We start from the raw sequence: 24,828 nt of genomic DNA, 5'->3' as shown, positions 1-24,828 counted from the left end.
AAGGGATGGAAATAGAAACACCATGAAATGCTAATCAAAACAACAGTAACTATGTTAATTTCAGACAAAGCAGTCTTCAGAACATGGAAGATTATCATGGATAAAGAGGCACATAACATAGTAATAAAGGGTTCAGTTCTCCAAGAGAACCTGTAACTATCCTAAAAATGTAGCACCTAACAATAAACCATCAAAACGCATGAAGCAAAAACTGGCAGAGATAAAAGTAGAAGTAAACAAATCCACAATTTCAGTTGGTTTTAATACCTCTCTCAGTAATCGATAGATTAAGCAGGCACCGTCAACCAGCTTGACCCAATTGATATTTATAGAACAATCCATCCAACAACAGTAAAGTACACATTGTTCTGAAGTTTAAATGAAACATTCATCAAGGTAGACCACATTCTGGGCCATAAAACAAAGCTCAAAAATTTTAAAGACTCTAAAAACATATAGAGTATTTACATTGACCGTAACAGAAAAAACTAGAAGTCTATAACAGAAAAGTCCCAAATGTTTGGAAATTAAGCTATACACTTCCAAAAAATGTATAAGTAAAATAAGTCTCAAGGAAAGTTAAAAATATATTGAACTAAATGAAAATGAATATACAACTTACCAAAATTTGTGGTAAACAGCGAAAGCAGTGGTTGGAGGGGGATGTATGGCAATAAATACACACACACGCACGCACAATCTGTGTGCAGACAACTACAAAACACTGATTAAAAATATGAAAGAACATAAATAATTGGAAAGACATTCCATGCTCATAGGTTAGAAGACCCAATATTTTTAAGATGTGAATTCTCAGTATGATCTATAGATTCAGTGCGATCCCACTCAAAGAATCCCAGCAGACTTTTTTATAGATATTGACAAACTGATTCTAAAATGTATATGGCTTCCCTGGTAGCGCAGTGGTTAAGAATCTGCCTGCCAGTGCAGGGGACACAGGTTCGAGCCCTTGTCCGGGAAGATCCCACACACTGTGGAGCAACTAAGCCCGTGCTCACAACTACTGAGCCCGTGCACCTAGAACCTGTGCTCCGCAACAAAAGAAGCCACCGCAATGAGAAGCCCATGCACTGCAACGAAGAGTAGCCCCCCTCGCCGCAACTAGAGAAAGCCCGCATGCAGTAACGAAGACCCAACGCAGCCAAAAATAAATAAAAATTTAAAATAAATAAATAAATAACGTATGTGGAAAGACAAAGGTATCAGAATAGCCAATACACTTCTGGAAAAAAATTAAGTCAAGGGGCTTAAGTTAACCTTAGTACAGTTGACACAAACAACACAGGGGTTAGGGTGCCAACTTTTTGAGCAGTCAAAAATCTGAGTGTAATTTACAGTCAGCCCTCTGTATATACATAGTTCCTTCATATATGTGGTTTTACATCCACAGATCAATTTAACTGCAAATCAGGTAGTACTATAGTATTTACTATTGAAAAAGGTCTGCTTATAAGCGGACCCAAACAGTTCAAACCTGTGTTGTTCAAGGATCAACTACAATCAAGGCAGTGTGGTGTTGTCAAAAGGATAGATACATAGAACAGTGGAACAAAATTGAGAGCCCAGAAATAGACGCACACAGATATGGTAAACTGATTTTTGACAAAAGAGCAAAGTCAATTCAATGGAGAAAGGACTGTTTTTTTCAACAGGTGGTGTTAGAACAGTTGGACATCCCTATGCAAAAGAGCAAAACAAAACAAAATGTTCACACCTGCCTCATACTTTGTGTAAAAAATAGCTCAAAGTTGATCATAAGCCTAAATGTAAAATGCAAAACTATAAAACTGTATGCGAAAATGTTTGTTACCTTGGATTAAGCAAAGAGTTCTTAGATGCAACTTCAAAAGCTTAATCCATAAAGGAAAAAAATGGTAAATTGGACTCTATCAAAATTCAAAACATTCTCTCTGTGAAAGACACTGTTAAAAGAATGAAAAGAAAAGCCACACAGACGTGGAGAAAATATTTGCAAACCACATGCTTGAGAAAAGGTTTGTATGCAGATTTTAGAAAAACCTCTTAAAACTTAACAGTAAGAAAACAAATAACCCAATTTTTAAAAGGGTAGAAAGATCTGAACAGACACTTCACCAGAGGACAAAAGTATGGCAAATAAGCATATGAAAACATGCTCAACATGATTTCATTAGGTAAATGCAAATTAAAGCCACAATGAGATGCTACTATACACCTATTAGAATGACTAAAATCCAAAAAAACCTGGCAGTACTTAATGCTGACAAGAATGCAGAGCAATAGGAACTTGTATTCATTGCTGGTAATAATACAAGAATAGTATAGCCACTCTGGAAGAAAATTTGGTAGTTTCTTACAAAGTTAAACATGGACTTGTCAACAGTTGCACTCCTAGGTATTTACTCAACTGATTTGTAAACTTATGTCCACAGCAAAAACCCACACATGAAAAACCACTTTATTCATAATTGTCAAAAGTGGGAAGCTATCAAAATATCCTTCAATAGGTTAATTAATAAACTATAGTACATCCATACAATGGAATACTATTCAGCAATCAGAAGGAATGACATGACATTCTGTTGAAGGCAAAACTATAGGGACAGTAAACAAATCAGTGGTTGCTAGGGGTCTGGAGAGTGTGGTTACCCATAAGTATAGGGGAAGTGCTAGAATGAGTCATGTGGTACTGGATTATAGTTGAAGACATCAGTATAAACTCATGTTTAGCCTAATATAGATACAGATGTATAGATGCAGAAATAATTACAGTTGACCCTTGAACGATGCAGGAGTTATGGGTGCCAACCCTCTGTGCAGTCAAAAATCCGCATATAACTTGTAGATTGCCCTCTGTATACACAGTTCTGAGTCCAAGCTCACTCTGCTCGCTGCACAACAGGCCAATAAATCAGGAGATGAGGTGTTGAGGCAAGGAACAGTGACTTATTTGGAAAGCCAGGCATCTGAGAAGATGGTGGACTAATGTCCTAGAGTATCATCTTATTGGGGTCTGGATGCCAGTTTATTTTATAGAACAGAGAGGGGGAGGAGATGAGGAAGTAAACTAAAAAGGCCACAAGTCTTGCAAAACATCTCCTGGTTTGACCAGCCTCGGGGAGGGGATGTGTTAATTTCTTCTTTCCTCCAGCCATTCACTGGTGGGCAGGGTCAGGATGTTTCCCTGTGAGCTGAACAAAGGCACTTTAGTTTAACATTCAGGCAGAGGGGCAGGGTTCCCCAAGGTAGACCATTATGTATGCCAGTAGCTATAGACAACATCCTTTTAGTGATTAGAGTAACAAAAAACAACAGAGAGCAAAGGTTAAAATAAAAGAAACAGATCCAGCATGGAGTCTGATTTTGCTCTTCCCTGCTACAGTTGCTCTGTATCCACATTTCCACATTCTCGGATTCAACCAACCACAGACTGTGTAGTACCATAGCATGTACTATTGAAAAAAAGTCTGTGTGTAAGTGGACCTGTGCAGTTCAAACCCATGTTGTTAAAGGGTCGACTGTATAGATATGTTTTTACACATAGATTAGTATATTTCCTAGCTCTAGCCACTGAGGGGTCCTGGAAACAATGACACCACAGTGGAAATGAGAACACCCAGATCTTGGTTTCTAATACCATGCTCCAAGAAAAGGAACCAAGGGCTCCTTAGAAAAATGGACTATTCTAGAGCTGGGTCAGAGAAAATACAAGATGAGCCTGGAGAATCTTGAAGTCCCAGAAAGTAGGGAAGTGCTCAAAAAAATGATGAGGCAATGTTAAAGGGACACAGGAGCTAACTAAAAGAGCTTCTAATGGCCAAAGCTGAAACAATTTGAGCAAGAAAATAAATAATATAATATTAGATTATAACCAAAAGTATAAAATAAATGAATCCATGCTGATATATGAATAAATAGGGAGCGTACATATAAATGTCCCATACAAAAGAATTCCAAATAATTTATGTAGATATTCCTCCTCCCCCAACTACGGAGGTGGATCTTAAGTCCCCAGTCCTAGAATGCAGGCTGCACTTAGTGATTTGCTGCCAAAGAATAGAATATGGAAGGAGGGTGGGGTAACTTAAGTAGAGAAATGTAGCAAACACTACCTTTGATAGCATGTACCAGTGATAGGATATGGTGAGAAGGGCACCTCACTCCTGTGGTTATCTTCGCCAAAACTTATAACCCCACTTTAACCATGATAAAAGCATCAGATAAACCCAAATTGTGGGACATTCTAACAAAATGCCTGACCAGTACCTCTCAAAACTGTCAAGGTCATCAAAAACAAGGAAAGTCACAGCCCAGAGGAGCCTAAGGAGACATGACTAAATGTAATGTGGGTCTTGGATGGGATCCTGGGACAGAAAAAAGACATTAGGGGAAAACTAATAAGATTCAAATAAATTATGGGATTTAATTAATAAATAATGTATCAATATTCATTCATCAGTTGGGACAAATTTACCATACTAATATATGGTATTAGTAATAAGGGAAACTGGGCAATGGCTATATGGGAACTCTTGTATTTGCAACTTTTCTGTAAACTTAAAATCATTCTAAAATTTAAAACAAATTTATTAACAGAGAGGTAGTGGAAACCTCAAGCCATAAGTTTCACTATGAAAGGGAAAATGAGGTGGAGTGGTAGTGGAGGGGGAATATCGTTTTAAGATGGAAGACATTGCAACATGTTCGCTGATGAGAATGATCCAGTAGGAGGGGAAAATTTGATGATGCAAAAGAGGGGGATAGAAAAATTTCAGAAGTGTAGTACCTGAGTAGGAAAGAGATAGGATCTGATTCATAAATGAGAGTGTTGGCCTTGATTAAGTGCACAGATACTTCAACCATAGTAACAAGAAGGAAGGCAGAATATATGGGCACAGATGCATGTAAGTGGGTGGATGTGGAGCATGGGTTTGTGGAGATTGTCTTCTAATGGCTTCCATATTCCCTTTGAAGGAGTAAGCAAGGTAATCAGTTGAAAGTGGGAAGGGAGAGGTGGTGTTGGCAGTTTGAGGAGAGAAGAGACTATGTATAATAGTGTTCTTGGAGACTGAGTAAGTGATTTTACTAAGACATTATGCAAGGACTGTTTGGCAGCGTTGAGTACTCATTTGTTATTTCGGTGATGATTTTAAAATGAAAGTAACCAATACAGTTTAAATTTTTTTCTCTAACAATGTTTAGCTGCTTGGCTGCAGGCACAGAGGAGGTGTGGACCTGAGCGTATCCGGGTCAGAGCTTTGTCAGGGAAGCATGGCAGAGGGAGATAGGGGGGCAAGGGAGTTAAGGGTGTTTGCAAGGAATTAATTAAAATGATGGATCGTGGAAGGTGGGCCCTGTAAGGAGGGAATCAAAGACATTAAAGGAGGCAAGATGATGGATAACAAAAAGGAGCTTATGGTCAATGGATTGGAGCTTTTTGTGTAGTTGAAGGATTATTACAGTGAAGAGTGCCTGAATAATTGAGCTGGAAAAGGAACAACAGGTAGTCAGAGTATAGAGTGTTTGAAATGAAAATTATGAAGGTATTACAATTAATAATGATTAAGCTGCCAAGAATGATGATGGGGAAGGGATGATGGGGTGACAGTAAAAGACAGTAAACTGATCTTCATTTATTTAAAAATAAAGTGACTCAGGAGATACATGATTAGAGTAATTAAGAAGTTCAGAGTTACATAGGATAGCATGAGCTTCAAAGCAGCAATGAGGCAACTATCCTACCAGGATTACTATAGCCTTGCCTTGATACCTTGATGATCTAGAAACTAGAGCAGTTTTTCCAAAGTTCAATCTGATTTTAGTACTCTGATTTTAAAAATTGCTTTATAGAGGCCCGCTGTTAGAGATGATGATTGGCTGAAGGTGGCAGGAGAAAAAAGTGGAAATGGAGAGGTCAGGTGGATTTCAGAATGATACAGGAGGCGGAAGTAACAAACCTTGGTGATTGATTAAATGTAGGTTACAAGAGAAATGAGTTGAGTCCTAAGTTTCTCTTCTGTATTGACATTTTGGCAAGACCTAATTAATAAACATTTGTTCAGTGTCAACTTTATACAGAACCAAAGATGGAAGACATAGTCCCTACCTTAATGTAAACATAAAACATAAAATGAGTAAATAAATATAAGAAGCATAAATAGCTTATGCCATATGCAAATGCAAATTAAATTGATACATACCAACTACTTAATTTCAAAGGAAAGGTAGGGTTAGTCAAGGAAGCTTCCTTGAATTAAATTAATTTTTAGCTAGATTTTGAAAGAAAAGATGGTCATTTAATTAGAGGAGCCTATAATTTTAAGGAGAAAAATGGCAAGAGCAGAGGTAATAATGAATTCCAGCCATGGAAAGGACAGTAAGCATACCAACTTGACTAAAATAAAGGGGAGTTTTTGGAGCTTTTTAAGATATGAGTCCATCCCCATAGTACAAATTATTCCACTGCTGTACAGTATGTGCCTGGCAACTTCTCACCCATCTAATAGGGCAGGAGAAGATCATTCATAGTTTCGATGACAGGATCATTCTCATTTCTGAATGAGGAAGTACCAGGAGCCAGGCATTATGGTAAATGCAAAGCATGCAGTGATGGGGAAGACACATTCCCTATCCTCAAGGCACCGTCTTATGGCAAAAACAAACACACAGTTATAAGACAGTGTGCTAAATGCTTTTAGACAGTATATGGAGTGCTATAAGAACAAAGAGGAGAGTTACCTAACCCAAGCTAAAGAGTTATAAATGACTGCCTACAGGATTTGAGCAGAGTCATGAATATTTACATATGAATTAGGCAAGGGAAAAAGAGTGAGAAGGTAAGGATGAATGTTCTGGTCAGAGGGAACTGCATGTGCAAGAGCTTGAAGGTTATAGTTTGTCAAAACCCTGGATTACCTCAGTGTAATGACCAATCTGAATGAGGGTTGGTGGTACTTAATCACTTTTATCACTCTAAGGGAGTGGTTCTCAATAGTTTTAGTTTATGAATCTCACAGAAGTTCTGTTGCAAGCTATGGATCCTCTCTATAGAAAAATACAGAACCACACACACACACACACACACACACACACACACACACACACACACACACACACACACACACACACACACACACACAGAGTTTTACATATCATTCCATGGATCCTAGGTCAAGAACTCCAACTTCAGATCACCACCAAATAATAGCCCCATTCCACAGTATCAGCAGTTGCTATATCAGAGACTCTTTCAGTTAACTTCAGTGTCTGGATTTTCAAGCATTCAACACCAACTTTTGACTCATAACTAGAAGATGTTATAGGTACATGGAAGTGACGTCCCAGTGGTCCACTCTGCTTCTCTCCCAAGGCTGTTAGAAGGCAAAGGCATTTCCTCCCAGGTAATAAGCTACCTACTGGCAGCATGCCTGTCTTAGACAATAGGATTTCTTGTAATACTCTTCTCAGACAGTTTGTATGGACTGCATGGGTCACTCGTTTCTGTTTCTATATGTATCTCAGGGTTTTTTGCTGAAAATCTGGACATTTTAGGTTATATCTTATAGAAACTGATTTCTGAGCTCGCAGGGGGATTGTTGCTGTACGTGTGTTGTGTTTATTTGTTTATTGACTTCTCTGGAGTGATTCGTTTTTAACTGTGGCTTCTGTGTATCACAGGGGTCAGCATAACTCAGTGGTCCTCAACTGGGGGGATTTTGCCACCACAGGAGACACTTGGCAATGTCTGGGAACATTTTTAGTTGTCACAACTGGCGAGGAGGATGCTTCTAGCATCTAGTGGGTGGAGACTAGGGATGCTGTTAAGCATCCTACAATGCACAAGAAATTATCTAGCCCTAGATGTCCATAGTACCAAGGTTTGAGAAACCCTGGTATAGTTTAGTGGCCAGCTAACAATCGGTTAGAGGTTAAGCTAAAAACCTTAAGCCAGTAAGGCTTCCACCTTTTGCCAATGGATGTGTGTGTGGATTGGGGCACACAAAGTTGAGGCTGTCTATAAGTCTGCCCAGGCTTTCAGTTTCTGCCATTCTTCACATGTCTCCACTGTGCCTCACATTCCTCCAGGGACATGTAGATAACTAGGGCCCTTTCCAATCTCTCCTTATTGTGCACACAGCCCTGCATGTGTGCACAGCCTTACCGAACACCGGGGATGTGAGGGGGCTTTCCAAGGCCCACTATAGCTGTCTCATTCCCTTGATCCCCTTGATAGATTTCTGGCTGTTCTGCGGATCTATTGCTGGTCCCAACCGGTGTGCCTTCCTTGATTGTATTCAACACCCAGGGGCGTGGAGTTTTTATGTGCTCTGCTCCAAATAAATTTAGTCCCCTTCAGCAGCAAAGCTGCTGGCTTTCTTGGCTTGCCTGCCCTGGTAGAACTATTGCTGATGGGGCTGGTGGGGGTGGGGTAGGGAGTGGAAGCACCCCAAGCTAAAACACACAGATTCCCACTGTTCTTACCCAAGGTTCAATAGTTTTTCTTGACTAAATGCTTCTTAATTTGTTGTAAGCCTTTGGTCAATTTCCAGGTCCTAAAATGGTTGTTATTGGTAATTTTGTCCAGTTTCATCATTGTTATTGGGGGAGAGGATTTTCCAAGCTCCTTACTCTGCCTTTCCTGAAGCCTCACCTTCAGACATTCCCAAGACTACACTTTGAGAAACACTAGCATAGGACTTTGGGGTTGGACAACTTGAGTTCACATCCTAGGTTCACCACCTAATGATTATATGATCTTACAAAGTTATTTAACATCTCCGAGCTTTAGTTTTCTGTCCTTGAAGTGAGAATGATAACATTGTACAAAGTCAATTTGAGGAGTACAGATACACTGCATTTTTAAACTGTTTATTAGGATCTCATTATAGATACACCACAGTTTATTCAGCTATTCCTCAACTTCCCCCACTGACGGACATTTAGTCTTATTTTCGAATTATTTTGCTATTATAAACAAAACTATTATGAATATCCTTGTGCATACCTCTTCATATGTGACGGTTTCTATAAGGTAAGTACTGAGAGGTGAATTTCTGGGTCAAGCAATAAATATACATATTTTTTATTATTTTCATAGAAACTTCCAGATTGCCATTCAGTGTGTCTTCACCAATTTATACTCACATTACCAATGTTTGAGAGTATGCATTTCTCCACATCTTTTGAAAACACATGTTTTACTCAAACTTTAAAATTTTTGTCACTCTGATGGATAAAAAATGATATCTTAATACCCATTTCTCTGATTACTACTAAGGTTAGAAGAGTTCATGTGTTTACTGGTCAATTCTGGTGACTTTCCTATTGATATCCTTTGGTCATTTTTCTATTGAGTTTTTATCTTAATGATCACAAGGATTTATTCTATATCCTGGGTATTAACCCTTTTACGTTAAAAAGATTTTGCCTGTTACTTGTCTTTTAACTTTGTTTTTTGCATTGTTTGCAAAACAGAAGGTTTTTATTTTCATACACACAAATTATATTTTATGCTTTTTGTGTCATATTAGAAAGGCTTTTCCTACCTCAAAGTTGTCAACATATAATAGTTTTATTTTTTATATTTTACTCTATCAGTAGTTTATTGCTGAGGCTGACGTGACTCTAGAATCGATTTTTCAAAATTCATTTTTCCAAAACTAGTTATTGAGTAATCTATCTTTTCACCACTATTACAAAATGGCACCTTTAACATATACCATATTTTCATGTACAGTTGAGTCTGTTTTGAGACTCTATTCTGTCCCCTTGATCTCTTAGTCCATTCTGCATGAATATCATACTTTTAAATGACTATAGCTTTATAATACATTTTTATATATAGTAAGACTTCCCCTCCATGCCTTTCTTTTTCTTTCTCAAAATTGTTACTTTATTAATTCTGAGTATGATTCTTGGAATTAGCCTGTCCAGTACATGAAAATTTTCACTGGGATTTGGATTGGAAGTACATGGAGGTTTGTGTATTAATTTGTGGGAGAATTCCTATCTTTTCATTATTGAATCTGCCCATCTGTGAGCATATTTCTCCATTCAAGTTTCCTTCAAGTCTTTCAGGATAGTTTTATAGATTTCTCCATAGTAGTCTTCCACATTTTCATTTTTTCCCAGACACTTTATAGTTTTTGTTCCTCTTATAAATTTGAACTCCTTTTTATTTACCTTGTCTAAATGAATAACCTGATGTATAAGAAAGTTTGATTTTTTGCTAACTTTTTATTTTGATGCATCTTCAAACTAACAGAAAAGTTGCAAGAATGGTACAAGGACCTCCTTTATATCCTCTATCCATGTCTTCTTTTTATATACTTGAATGGCTTCATTCTCCAAATTTAGAACTCTGATCTGTTTTGAGTTTATCATGGACACCCAGTGACAATATGAGGTATGGACTCAATTTTATCTCTTTGCAAATGATTATCAGTTGTCCCAACACCGTTTATTTAAAAATTCATATTTTCCACAGCGATTACACCTGCCACTTTTTACATACCAAATTTCTATATGCATTCATGTATATTTTTGGACTTTTTATACTCTTCTGTTGTTTTATCTGCCTTTTCCTATACCAACATCACACTGTTTTAATCATAGAAGTTCTGTACTATGTTTTCATATCTAGTAGGGGCTAGTGTCCCCCTCATTGCTCGCAGCTTATTTCTTGGTAGAAGACTTTTTGAAGGAAGTTTTCTGGATCCTGATTTTTTAGTTTTCCTAAATAAATAATGTAAAATAATATAATAATATAAAAGAGTGTGATCTTTTCCTTAGAATTGCAATATGCTAACACCGTGATGCGCTTCGATTATGTCTGGCTTCGAGACCACTGCCTCTCAGCATCTTGCTACAACTCTAAGACTCACCAGCGCAGCCTAGACACTGCCAGTGTGGATTTATGTATCCAGCCAAAGACCGTTCGTCTGGATGAGACCACACTCTTTTTCACTTGTGAGTGGACAGGAGACTTGGTCTTCTTTGGGGTACTCTTTTAAAGGACAATTGTTTTACAAAAAATGGTTTGCCCCTTTCCAAAACAGGGTATTCTTTTAGTTACTCTTTGTTTTTCCTTTCTTTGGAAGCATTTATTTTTGAACCTTTTATTTTTCTTCTTAAATAAAATTGCTCTAATCTATAGATGACATCATTCTTAACCAGTAAATTGTTGGCAGTATTTATAATAATTATTATTTATTATTATTATTTTTTTTGCGGTACGCAGGCCTCTCACCGTTGTGGCCTCTCCCGCTGTGCAGCACAGGCTCCGGACGCGCAGGCTCAGCGGCCATGGCTCACGGGCCCAGCCGCTCCGCAGCATGTGGGATCTTCCCAGACCGGGGCACGAACCCACGTCCCCTGCATCGGCAGGCAGACTGTCAACCACTGCGTCACCAGGGAAGCCCTTTATAAATATTATTTTTAATGCCTTTTATTTTTCCCTTAAAAGGGCCAGATGGTCATGTGACTAGATATGATTTGGATTGGCTGGTGAAAAACAGCTATGAAGGGCAGAAACAAAAGGTCATCCAGCCTAGAATCTTATGGAATGCTGAAATCTACCAGCAAGCCCAAGTTCCATCTGTAGATTTCCAGAGCTTCTTAGAAACCAAGGAGGGACTGAAGAACTTTCTACAAAACTTTCTGCTGTATGGAATTGCTTTTGTAGAAAATGTCCCTCCTACTCAGGAACACACAGAGAAGTTGGCAGAAAGGATCAGCTTGATCAGGTAAGTCATTAGTTTCCTGAAATCTGCAGAAATTAATTTCCAGTGACAAGTATGGTCACCCTCGTTTTTCCAGAATATTTTGTGGCCTGAATAACGGGATTCCCATTTATAGTGCTTTATCTGAAGCCCAGATTTCTAATCTCTAAAGACACTTACATGTTTAATATGGTGAAGACTTCAAAGTCATTGGTATTTTTTTCAAGCCCAGTGATGCTCAAAGTAGGAGTTAGTCATTGTACACTAGAAAGAGCACTGAGTAAAGAGAACCAGATAGTAGTCTGAGTTCTACCATCAAGCAGTTGGGTAAACATAGACAACTGCATAACACACACACCCCTACCCTCAATCCTCACCCCCGCCGCCCCAGTAGCCTCTATTTTCCTATCTGATCAGTAACAGGATTGAATAAGATGGTGTCTAAAGATCATCTACTTTTGACCTTCTGTTATTCCTAAGGCTTAATTCAGAGCCTGGTTGTTAATACTACTGCCTTATACTGTATAGCATTTAACCAGCATATTCAAATCCGTTATTTTCATTGGTCATTATAGTAATCCTGATAAGTGTGTACTTTATCTCCTGTTCTACTGATGAGGCTCTTAAGGCTCAAATGTATTAAGTGGCTTGCCCAGGACTGCTCTGCTAGTAAGCAGTAGAACTGGGATTCAGATAGCTCAGGTTTCCTGATCCTAAATACGATGTTCTTTCCATTGCATTTCTAGGTAGTATATAGATTTATCTTCTGTAGTATTAAATGTGATGTAAACCAACTTTGTTATAATTAGTACTTTCCTTTTATTTCATAAGAGCCAGATATAGCTCATTGTGTAGCAGACAGTATGCTGGGTCATTTGCCCTATCCTAGTAGAGCATAATTAACATTTGTGAACCATTCAGTTTCAAACACAGTTTGAGAACTTTCAAGTAAAAAAGCTGTGCTAGTAAGCAATAAATTGACAGGACTTTAGAGGTTGTAGTTCAAAAGGAAGACCATTTCCTGTTTGGATTTTGAGGGTTCAGAGAATAAGATGAACTCTGAAAGCTAAAGCATTAAAGTGACCTTTAGTCAGATCTGAGCCTACTAGGAAAATAACTATGAAATCAAAACCCATGATGTTATTGTATCTCTCCTCAAGGAGAGGTACAATAACAGTGATACAGCAACTCTCACTAAATACTTGCTAATATAAACTATCCTTTCTCTTTTTCTTATTCCTACATGTCTAAAAGATGGGTGAAGATCTACATTAATCACTTCTAAAAGCAGCTACCCAAAAACATCTTTTTCTATGTGAGGAAGGTGAGTGCAGGACAGAAGTTTGAGTGTGAAAGCTATTAAAAGTAGAAACATAAACAGAGTGGGATGATTCCCTAAGCTTTCAAACTATATTATCCTTTCACCCTTTTCCCCCCAGCTTCCTAGAATATTACTCAGTGGAGGAATTGTTTAGACTGGTGATGTGTTCAACTGTCATATTTACCTTATAGATGGAAATCTGGAGCCAAACAATCTATTGTTATTTGTGAATAATTAAAGAAAGTATTGGAAAGAGTTTTGAATGATAAGAATGAAAGGTTTCCTATACTTCATTTGACAGAGAAACCATCTATGGGAGGATGTGGTATTTCACTTCAGACTTCTCCAGGGGTGACACTGCATACACCAAGCTAGCTCTGGATCGGCACACTGACACTACCTATTTTCAAGAGCCCTGTGGGTAGGTGGATTAGAATTTTCCAAAGTGGGATCATTACGGGTGATGGTCTTGAATAGTTTCTTAATCATTCTCTGTTTTATTTGAACGAAGATCATATCTGCTGCTGCTGATTTGTATGACTGTTTCTTTTCTCCATAGAAACATGATCATTTTTAAACACCCTAGCTCAGTCTTCTTTAGACTTATAGGAATAAAATTTTTGAAATGATTGAAAATCTACCTTACTACATAAATGGATGTAAATTTTGTTTAATTTACATTTTTCTCAAAGTAATTACAAATAACTTACCAAAAATGTATTGATTAACCACTAGTTTGGGAATTTGTACAGTTTTTCATATTTAGTTATTATATTGCAAAGGGGTCAATCTTCCAAACACAGCTACTTTGGGTATGGTAGTAAGAGGAATTTAAATCCAATTTACAAGAAGTTGGAGAGGAGGAATGAATGAAAAATAACCTTATTACATGGACTCCGAAGCTATTGAGTCAAAGATAACGTATACCATACTTTTTTGCAGCTTTATTGAGATATAATTGACATATGACATTGTGTAAATATAAGGTGTACAATGTGTTGATTTGATATGGTCGTGTACTGTAATATTATTACCACCAGTAGCTAACAGAGAGTAGATCTTAAATCTTCTCACCACAGAAAAGAAATAGTAATTATTTGACATGATACATTGATTTCCTTTAAGGGTTTGGAACCTAAGAATATTTGGTTCAGAGGAGGAAGAATAAAGCATCTTTTTGACATCCTGCTCAATGTTATGGATATACAGAAAGTCCTGCATCCTCATTCTACAGGATGCAGAAGGAAGAATATGAGGAAATGGGATGAGAAACAGTTGGACAGGGGTTGAGGTTCAAATATTGACTAGCTCTTTTCTCTCTGACCACTACCAGAGATACACAGTTGTCTCTGCCTTTAATTTAACCCTTTCTAATCAATGGCAAGGACCAAGTACATGAGCAGTATAATGAGAGTGGTTAAGAGTTCAGGCTATGGAATCAACCAGACCTGGATTTGTATCCCAACTGGAACATAGGTTAGCTTTGTGATCTTGGAAAATAACTTAACCTCTCTGTGCCTCAGTTTCTTCATCTGTAGAATGGGACTAGTAATAAAACCTGTCCATTTGTATTGCTTAGGGATTAAGTTACATGATGTATTTAAAGCACTTGGCATACTTCCTAGAACATAATAAATGTTCAATAAATACTAGCTATTATTATTATCATTTTAGCCATTGTCGTCATCATCATCATCATCGTTATATGCCTTATGCTTTCTAAAGCTACCTTTGCTCAGGATCTCATCCTTTCCAACCTCCTTGGGGATTTCTCTCTCCTGTATCTTCAGCCTTCCATACATACTGACTCCTTCCTATCAGCTTCTCATTTCTTAAATCTCTACTTTTGTACACTTCCTTTGACTCTATCTCCTTCTAGTTACAGCCCCGCCTTACTCCTCACCTTCACAGCTAAACTTATTGAAATAATTGTCTACATTCAGTGTCTTTTCATTCTCACTTCTCATTCATTCTTCAAACCTGTAGTCAGCTAGTTTATCCACCCCCCTCCCAATTAAAATTAATCTCTCCAAAGTCACCAGCAACTAACTTATTGCCATACCCAGTGTGTACCTTTCAGTCTTCATCTTATTTGACCCCTGGGGCCATTTACCACTACCTCTTCTTAAATATCCTTTCTTTTCTAGTTTTCCTTCTATATCTATAGCCATTTTTCCTCAGTCTCCTGTGCCAGCTTATTTTCCTTTGTCCATGTCATAAATATTGTTGTTTCTCAAGGTTTTCTCCTTCTCCCTCTTTTCTTACTTGAAATGATCTCTCCAAATGACTTCTTCCATGCTCTTGGCTTTAGCTATCACCTACAGACGACTACAAAATCTACCTCTCTTCTAAGGTAAACATCTTCAACTGGCTACTAAGTAATCCTAACCTAGAAATTTCACAGAAAGGTCAACATAGCCAGAACTGACCTTTCTCATTTTAATTGTATTTACCCTAGGTTCTCCTTGATTTTATTCCTTCTATATTTATGTTTATTACTTATTTTACTTTGTTGTTTACTTTTCCTTATTTCTTCTTTTTTCCTAAATTACTATTAATTTTATTTTCCCCTTGTTAATTTGAAATTTTTACTTTAGTTTTCCAGTCCATTAATAGTTGCATTTCCTTTTCCTGTTAAATTTTCAGCCATATATAACTCAACTATTTCAACATGTCCTTAAACTGAACCTCTTCCTCAACCCCTCTCACCCCCTTTTTATCATCCAATTATGCATCTGCCTGTGTTCTCTTGGCAGATGGCATTATTTGTCAGGTTGTCCAGGTGAAAAACCTGCAGGCATTCTAGATATTTGCCTGTTCTTCGTCCTCTGTCATGTTGCTTAGCTGTGTCCTCTTTTCTATAAAACCCGTCTCTAAGCTCAACCCCTCAGTATTTTTCTCTGCTATTTCAGTTATCCAAGTTGTTTTCCATGTTTTTTGTCATCTTGCTTCCCACCAGTTCATCTCCCATCTCAGTTTAAACTCGTTGTTTTACGTTGATATCTTTGGTCATACTTTTTTTTTTTTTTTTGGGGCCTGGAATGCCCTCTCCTCACCTCAATCTCATTTCAGCCCAACTCTTGCTCATTCTTTAAGACTAAACAAAACCATTCTCATCCACCTCCAAAAACATTTCTCTATACAACACACCACTACAATAATTTCCTCTGTTTATGGCTCCACTGTATCTTGTATACAACTTTATTATAGTGCCTGTTGGTACTTACTTGCTTCATCTCTTCTTAGTAGACTGGCCTTCTTTAAAACAGAGACTATACCTTATTCATGATGGTATTCCCTGGGTCTGTCACATATAGCCATCAATACATGTTAAATATGCTTAGGAGGAACCTGTAGTGGCAGTAATATTTCAAAGCACAAAAAAGTACAGCTGGCTATGAAGGGAAGACAATTGGGAAATGAGATTTATTTCTTAGTGAAAAGAAAATGACACAGTGGAGTCAATAATCATTTCATATTTTTTTTCTAAAATTTTGATATATTCTCTTTTCTCCACTGAACAGAATAATTTAATTTTTCCCCCTCTTTAGCATTCAAGTGTTTCACTGTCTTAAGCATGAAGGAACAGGTGGCAGGACACTGCTAGTAGATGGATTCTATGCAGCAGAACAGGTACTTCAGAAGGCACCTGAGGAATTTGAACTCCTCAGCAAAGTGCCATTGAAGCATGAATATATTGAAAATGTTGGAGAATGTCACAACCACATGATTGGGGTAGGGCCAGTCTTAAATATCTACCCATGGAATAAAGAGCTCTATATGATCAGGTGAGTACCAAAGAACTATCTCTCAGTGTAATGTATTTGTCAGATATTAGTCTTCTAATGTAATGAAAATTCCTAATATCCTATGTCTGTCACATTTTAATATTGCTATTGTATAGCTTTCTATTAGTACAATTTCCATTCTTATTTTAATTCCCATGGAATAATAAATAGGCCAACAGAGAAGGAATGCTAGATTGGAGGGGACAGATATTTCACATAGCATTTAAAATGAAAACATTTTAAAAACAAAACACAGTTATTAAATTGTGCTCAGTCACCAAATAGCTAGGGTACCCAAAGGCATGATAACAACAACATTTGACTGTTGCCCAGATTTTTGCAAAGCTCCTGACCTGTGTATATCCAATAGTCTACTAGGTATTGCCACCTAGTATCTTGTAGGATCATAAAGCACAGTTTATTCAAAACTGAACTCATCATCTCCACTCATTTCAAGCCTTCTCCTTCACGCTGAATTGTGAAGATAAAAATAAATTGTTGCCCCTGTCTTTGCCCCTGGACTGTAGTCGGAACTACATAAATACTAAATCACTTCCCTGGGATAAGCTCCACTGGAAAACTCTCCCTCAGTCATTCTTATATCTCAATTGCCTAAAACAATGAGTAGGTGCTCAATATTTTCCCAAACATTTTATTACGAACATTTTTCATAATACGGAAAAGTTGAAAAGCATTTACAAGAAAACTCGTATACCTACCACCTAGATTCTACCATTGAGATATTACTATACTTACTTTATTACCTATCTATCCATCTTTCTATCCCTCTGTTTATCTATCAATTAATCTTATTTTTGATACATTGGAAAGTACATTGCAGATATGAGTATATGTCCCCCTAATATACTTCAACATTTATAACCTTAAGTCTAAAGTTCAATATTTGTTTACAGATCTTTAATTTTGATATAAAATATACATACAGTGATGTTATAAATATTGAATATACACTTGCTGAGTTTTGAAAAATGCATACACCTGTGTAACCCAAACCCCTATCAAGATATCGAATATTACCATCACTACAGAAAGTAACTTTATTCCCCTTCTCAGTCCAACCCTGCACATACACTGAGAGGAAAACCCTGTTTTGATTTTTTACCACCATAGATTAGTTTTGCCTGTTCTAGAAATTCAGATCATGGAACAGATCTATTCTTTTATGAATAAACACCTGAGCTGTTTCCTGTTTGGTGTTATTATGAATAAAGCTTCCATGAATGTTCATGTAAAAGTATCTTTGTAGATATGTGTTTTCATTTCACTCAGATAAATACCGAAGAATGGAACTGCTGGATCGTAGAGTAGTTGACTTTTTAGTTTCATTAGCAACTGCCAGACTTTTACTAAAGTACTTGTTCCATTTTACATGGACATCAACAGTGTATGAAAGTTGTACCCACTCCACATCCTTGTTAATACTTGGTGGTGTCAGTCTTATTAATTTTAGCCATTAGGGTGGGTATCTCCTTGGGGTTCTAATTTGCATTTTTTGGTGATTGATGATGTTGAGCCTCTTTCCATGTGCATGTTGATCATCCATATATTTTCTTTTGCTAAGTATCTAGTTAGATCTTTTGCCCATTTTTTTCACTGGATTGTCTTTTCATTATTGAGTTGTAGGGGTTCTTTATATACCCTGGTTACCAGTTCTTACCTGATATGTTTTAGGAATATTTTCTTCTAGTCTGTGGCTTACCTATTTATTTTTTAACTGTGATGTTTGATAAGCAGAAAATTTTAATTTTAATGAAATGTAGTTGATCAGTTTTTTCCCTAATGATCATTGAATCTGTGACCTGCATAAGAAATCTTTGACTACCCCCATGACATAATGATATTCTCCTACGTTTTCTAAAGGTGTTATGGTTTTATCTTTTGCATCTAAGTCAGTGATCTATCTCAAACTAATTTTTTACATGTTGTGAGGTAAAGGTAGAAGTTCCTGTTTTATACACATGGATACTCAGGTGTTATAGCACCACTTGTTGAAAAGACCTTCCTTTCCCCCATTGGATTACCTTTGAAACTCTGTCAAAAATCAAATGACCATATAAAGGTGAGTTTGTTTCTGGACCCTCTGTTTGGTTCCATTATCTATTTGTGCATCTTTATGACAGTTCCACACAGTCTTGGCTACTGCAGATTTATAGTAATTCTTGAAGTCAGGTAATATGTTTGTCAACTTTGTTATTTTTCAAGATTATTTTGGATATTCTAGGTCAGGGGTTTACACACTTTTCTGTAAAGGGCCAAATAGTATTTTAGGCCTTGTAGGCCGTATGGTCTCTATTGCAACTACTCAGTACTGTGTGGAAACACAACAGCAGCCATAGACAATACGTAAATGAATGGGTGTAGCTGAGTTCCAATAAAACATTATTTACAAAAACAGGCAGGAGTCTGGGTTTGGCCCACACACCATAGTTTGCCAGCCTTAGTTCTAGGTTCCTTATATTTTCATATAAATTTTAAAATCAGCTTTTCAATGTTTAGGGAAAAGCCTGTTAGGATTATGATTGAGATTGCTTTGAATCTATAGATCATTTTGGTGAGAACTGACAAACTAACAGCTTTGAGTCCTCCAATCCATGAACCTGATCTTTCTATATATTTGGTCTTATCTAATTTCTCTCATCAGTGTTTTATATTATTGAAGATAGAGATCTTGTGTATCTTTTGTTTATTTTATTTCTAAGTATTTTTATGTTTTGATGGTATTATAAAATAAAATTTTAATATTATTTTCCAATTGTTTGCTGCCATTGTATAAAAACAATTTATTTCTCTTTAAATTAGCATTTTATTCTATAGCCCTGCTAAAGTCATTCGTTAGTCCTGAGAAGTTTTTATTTTTTAGGTTTCTTGGAATTTTCTATATAGACAATCATGTTGTAGGGACAGTTTTATTCTTTCCTTTCCAATCTATATGCTTATTTATCTGTTTTTCTTATCTTGTTGCATTGTTTAGCACTCCACTATTATGTTAAATAAGAGTGGCAAGAACAGACATCTTTAGGATGAGAGTGTTCACTATTTTGCCATGTATGACATTAGCTGTAAGGGTTTAGTGATGTTTTCTATCAGATTAAGGAATTTCCCTTCCAAGTTTGCTGAGAGGTTTTTTTAACCATAAATGGGTATTACATTTTGATAAATGTTTTACCTTCATTTATCAATTGAAATAATCATATTATTTTTCTTCTTTATTCTATGGATGTGGCAAATTACATTAAGTTATTTTCAAATGTTAAACCAACCTTGCACTCCTAGGATAAACTGTACTTGATCATAATTTATTACTATACACACACCCACACACATATATATGTATATGTGTGTGTGCGCATGTGTATGGACCCAGTCAAGAGATAGATACTACATGGTAGGTTAAACAGGGAAAAGTTAATATAAAGAATTAGGAACTAGGATAAAAGAGTGACTATGAGATATGAGGAAATTAATGTATGTAATATTCTTTCAGAGTAGCTACAGTGTCATTGCGTTTTAAACACAATGCTTTGCCATCTAATTTGATAACAAAATAATCCATACTCCTCTGTGCCTTAAACACATGACACTTAAGTCCACTTTTCTCTTTTGTTGTTCCAACATTATGGGTATGCACTGGTAATAAAAAAGTTTTAAATATTATGGAATGACAGTATGTAACATTCAAAATGCTGGTAGTAATAACTGTATCACCACAATTTGTAATGTGCTGAGCAGTGGTGCAAAATGATGAGAGCACCACATACATCTCTGTTGCTACTACTCAACTCTGCCATTGTAGTATGGAAGCCACCATAGACATATAAGTGAATATATGTGGCCATGTTCCAATAAAACTCTGTTTCTAGACACTGAAAGTTGAAATTCATATAATTTTCATGCATCACAAAATTTTAAAAAAAGATATGAGGAAATTCATTATAGTACCCTAGGGCTGAGGCAGAGTATCCAAGGAAGAATAAACATGGAAGAGGTTCAGATCTGGAAGAAAGAGTGGTTCAGCCACCTGATATCAGAGAAGTTTGCTGATTTAGCCAGGCAGGAGCTGGCCTAGAGTTGCTGAGCAAACAATAGGCCACCCTTCCAGAGTACAGGCAGGCAAGGGAGCCGGCAATCAGCAACTGGTGGTGTGAGTGTGCAACGGAAGCCTAGGTGCCAGTGAAAGCATGCAATCTAGGTGCTCTTAAGTCTTCCTGCTTTCACTGGCACTCAGACTTACTTTCAGTATGTGATCCCACAGAACACAGGAGGCCTCCTGCAGGTCATTCAGGGGCTCTGGTTTACTATGCTGAGAGGGCTATGGAAAGGTTGTCACCAAGATGAGGCTGCAAGGTGGCATAGGGACCGTGTCCTGGGCCCTGAGGGTTGGTGCCACCTGATGCCCTCACACCCACACAGCAGAGACCTGGCTAGGGCCAGAAATAGCAAGAGAACCTCTTTCTCCTGCAGTGTCCCTCCAACACCAGCTACTGAGAAAGTTTAATGTTGTACTCGCTATAAAGGAAAAATGCTAAAAGAAATTCTTAAATCAAGAACATGTATTGTATGTAAGGATGCATTCAGAACTGAGAAGCAATAAATTAGTAACTGATACATACATATCTGGTTTCAGCTTAATAATATCATGTTGAGAAGTTTTGCATCTAGGTTCAAGAGGGATATTGGTCGACAGTTTTCTTGTTTTGTAATGACTTTGTAAAACTCTGGTTTACCAAAGAGTTTGTGTGGTATTAGTGCTATTTCCACCTTAAATGTTTGCTAGAATTTACTAGGCAAACTGTCTGGGACTGGAGTTTATTTTATGAGAAAGTTTTGGATATTAAGTTCAATTTTTTATGTATATATAGAGCGAGTAACATTTTTGTTTACTGGTTCTTTCAATAAATCTGTACATTTTATCTAAGTTGTCAATTGTTCAGTCATAAAGTCATTCATAATATTCTCTTATTCTTTTCATATAATGTCTGTCATCTCTGTAATGATGATTCTTGGTATTAGTAATTTTAGCTCTCTTTTTTTCTTGTTTAGTCTAGCTAAACGTTTACCAATGTTGTTCGTCCTTTCCAAGAGCCACCGTATTGCTTTGTTAATTCTCCCTATCGTTTGTTTCTATTTTATTGATTTATCTTCATTATTCCTTTATTTTTACATACATTTGGTTTAATTTATTCTCATTTTTCTAGTCCCCCAAGGTAGAACCTTATATCATTGATATTATACATTTAGTCTTTTTAATACAATCATTAAAAACTATGTTTGTACCTCTAAGCCTTTTTACCTGCATCCTACAAATATTGATGTTTATTTTCATGATAATTAAGTACGAAATATTTTCTGATTTCGCTTATGTGTTCTTTCTTTAACCATGTTATTTTGTATTCTGTGTCCTCTCTGATTTTTTTGACTAATTATTCCGTCAGCCACTGAGAAAACACCACTAAAATATCCAAATAATATGGTGATTTTGTCTATTTCTCCCTTTAATTCCATCAGTTCTTGCTTCATGTTTTTTGAGTATCTGTTACTAAGCACATACTAATTTGTGATTTTTATGTCTTTCTGATGAAACAACCTTTTGTCATAAAATGTCCCTCTTTCACTTTGTTTTGAAGTCTATTTTATCTGAAATTAATATAACCACTCCAACAATCTTATACTTACACTTTGCATGCTATTTAATTTTCTATCTTCTTTTTCTGACTTATCTGTGTTTTTGTGTTTAAATAAATGGCATATACGTACTTCAGTCTTACTTTTTTATCCAGTCTGACAGTCTCTTTTAATTGGGATGTTAAGTGCATTAACATTTTTTAAACCTTTAAAACATTTTAAAAGTTATTTGTATACCATAAAATTAATATGTTTTAAGTATCTAATTCAGTGATTGTTATTGTATTTACGAAGTCATGTAACCATCATCACAATCCAGTTTTTGACATTTCTGTCAACCCCAAAAGTTCCCTCCTGCCCATTAAGCAGTGACTCCCCCATTCCCTCACCCCAACCCCAGTCCATCACAGCCCCTAGCAATCACTTATCAACTTTCTGTCTGTATGGATTTGCCTATTCTAGACATTTTCTGTAAATGGAATCATATAATACATAGTCTTTTTTTTGTTTATTACATCTTTATTGGAGTATAATTGCTTTACAATGGTGTGTTAGTTTCTGCTCTGTAACAAAGTGAATCAGTTATACATATACATATGTTCTCATATCCCTTCCCCCTTGCGTCTCCCTCCCTCCCACCCTCCCTATCCCACCCCTCTAGGTGGTCACAAAGCACCGAGCTGATCTCCCTGTGCTATGTGGCTGCTTCCCACTAGCTATCTATTTTCCGTTTGGTAGTGTATATATGTCCATGCCACTCTCTCACTTTGTCACAGCTTCCCCTTCCCCCTCCCCATATCCTCAAGTCCATTCTCTAGTAGGTCTGTGTCTTTATTCCCGTCTTACCCCTAGGTTCTTCATGGCATTTTTTTCTTAGATTCCATATATATGTGTTAGCATACGGTATTTGTCTTTCTCTTTCTGACTTACTTCACTCTGTATGACAGACTCTAGGTCCATCCACCTCATTACAAATAGCTCAATTTCGTTTCTTTTTATGGCTGAGTAATATTCCATTGTATATATGTGCCACATCTTCTTTATCCATTCATCCGACGATGGGAACTTAGGTTGTTTCCATCTCCTGGCTATTGTAAATAGAGCTGCAGTGAACGTTTTGGTACATGACTCTTTATGAATTATGGTTTTCTCACAGTATATGCCCAGTAGTGGTATTGCTGGGTCATATGGTAGTTCTATTTGTAGTTTTTTAAGGAACCTCCATACTGTTCTCCATAGTGGCTGTACCAATTCACATTCCCACCAGCAGTGCAAGAGTGTTCCCTTTTCTCCACACCCTCTCCAGCATTTATTGTTTCTAGATTTTTTGATGATGGCCATTCTGACTGGTGTGAGATGATATCTCATTGTAGTTTTGATTTGCATTTCTCTAATGATTAATGATGTTGTTTTTTTTTTTTTAAACATCTTTATTGGGGTATAATTGCTTTACAAGGGTGTGTTAGTTTCTGCTTTATAACAAAGTGAATCAGTTATACATATACATATGTTCCCATATCTCTTCCCTCTTGCGTCTCCCTCCCTCCCACCCTCCCTATCCCACCCCTCCAGGCTGTCACAAAGCACCAACCCAATCTCCCTGTGCCATGCGGCTGCTTCCAACTAGCTATCTACCTTACTACGTTTGTTAGTGTGTATATGTCCATGACTCTCTCTCACCCTGTCACAGCTTACCCTTCCCCCTCCCCATAACCTCAAGTCCGTTCTCTAGGAGGTCTGCGTCTTTATTCCTGCCTTACCCCTAGGTTCTTCATGACATTTTTTTTTTCTTAAATTCCATATATATGTGTTAGCATACGGTATTTGTCTTTTTCTTTCTGACTTACTTCACTCTGTATGACAGACTCTAGGTCTATCCACCTCATTACAAATAGCTCAATTTCGTTTCTTTTTATGGCTGAGTAATATTCCATTGTATATATGTGCCACATCTTCTTTATCCATTCATCCGATGATGGGCATTTAGGTTGTTTCCATCTCCGGGCTATTGTAAATAGAGCTGCAATGAACATTTTGGTACATGACTCTTCTTGAATTTCGGTTTTCTCAGGGTATATGCCCAGTAGTGGGATTGCTGGGTCATATGGTAGTTCTATTTGTAGCTTTTTAAGGAACCTCCATACTGTTCTCCATAGTGGCTGAACCAATTCACATTCCCACCAGCAGTGCAAGAGTGTTCCCTTTTCTCCACACCCTCTCCAGCATTTATTGTTTCTAGATTTTTTGATGATGGCCATTCTGACTGGTGTGAGATGATATCTCATTGTAGTTTTGATTTGCATTTCTCTAATGATTAATGATGTTGAGCATTCTTTCATGTGTTTGTTGGCAGTCT

The 24,828-nt window shown here is 37.0% G+C and overlaps 1 protein-coding gene across 2 annotated transcripts in view; it reads left to right on the top strand.

Moving 5' to 3' along the window:
• Nucleotides 1-24,828, top strand: part of TMLHE (trimethyllysine hydroxylase, epsilon) — a 65,897-nt gene that overhangs the window by 22,985 nt on the left and 18,084 nt on the right. The window contains exons 3-6 of one of the 2 annotated variants that reach the window (XM_082680629.1): nucleotides 10,792-10,968; nucleotides 11,465-11,744; nucleotides 13,343-13,462; nucleotides 16,593-16,829. In XM_082680629.1, the coding sequence (XP_082536755.1) occupies nucleotides 10,792-10,968; nucleotides 11,465-11,744; nucleotides 13,343-13,462; nucleotides 16,593-16,829 (814 nt within the window). The remainder of the gene's footprint in view (nucleotides 1-10,791; nucleotides 10,969-11,464; nucleotides 11,745-13,342; nucleotides 13,463-16,592; nucleotides 16,830-24,828) is intronic. The other variant, XM_082680630.1, reaches the window with a different exon arrangement.

Source organism: Grampus griseus, assembly GCF_964374135.1.
Source record: "Grampus griseus genome assembly, chromosome: X".
Classification (NCBI taxonomy): domain Eukaryota; kingdom Metazoa; phylum Chordata; class Mammalia; order Artiodactyla; family Delphinidae; genus Grampus; species Grampus griseus.
This window is presented reverse-complemented; position numbering and strand designations above follow the sequence as displayed.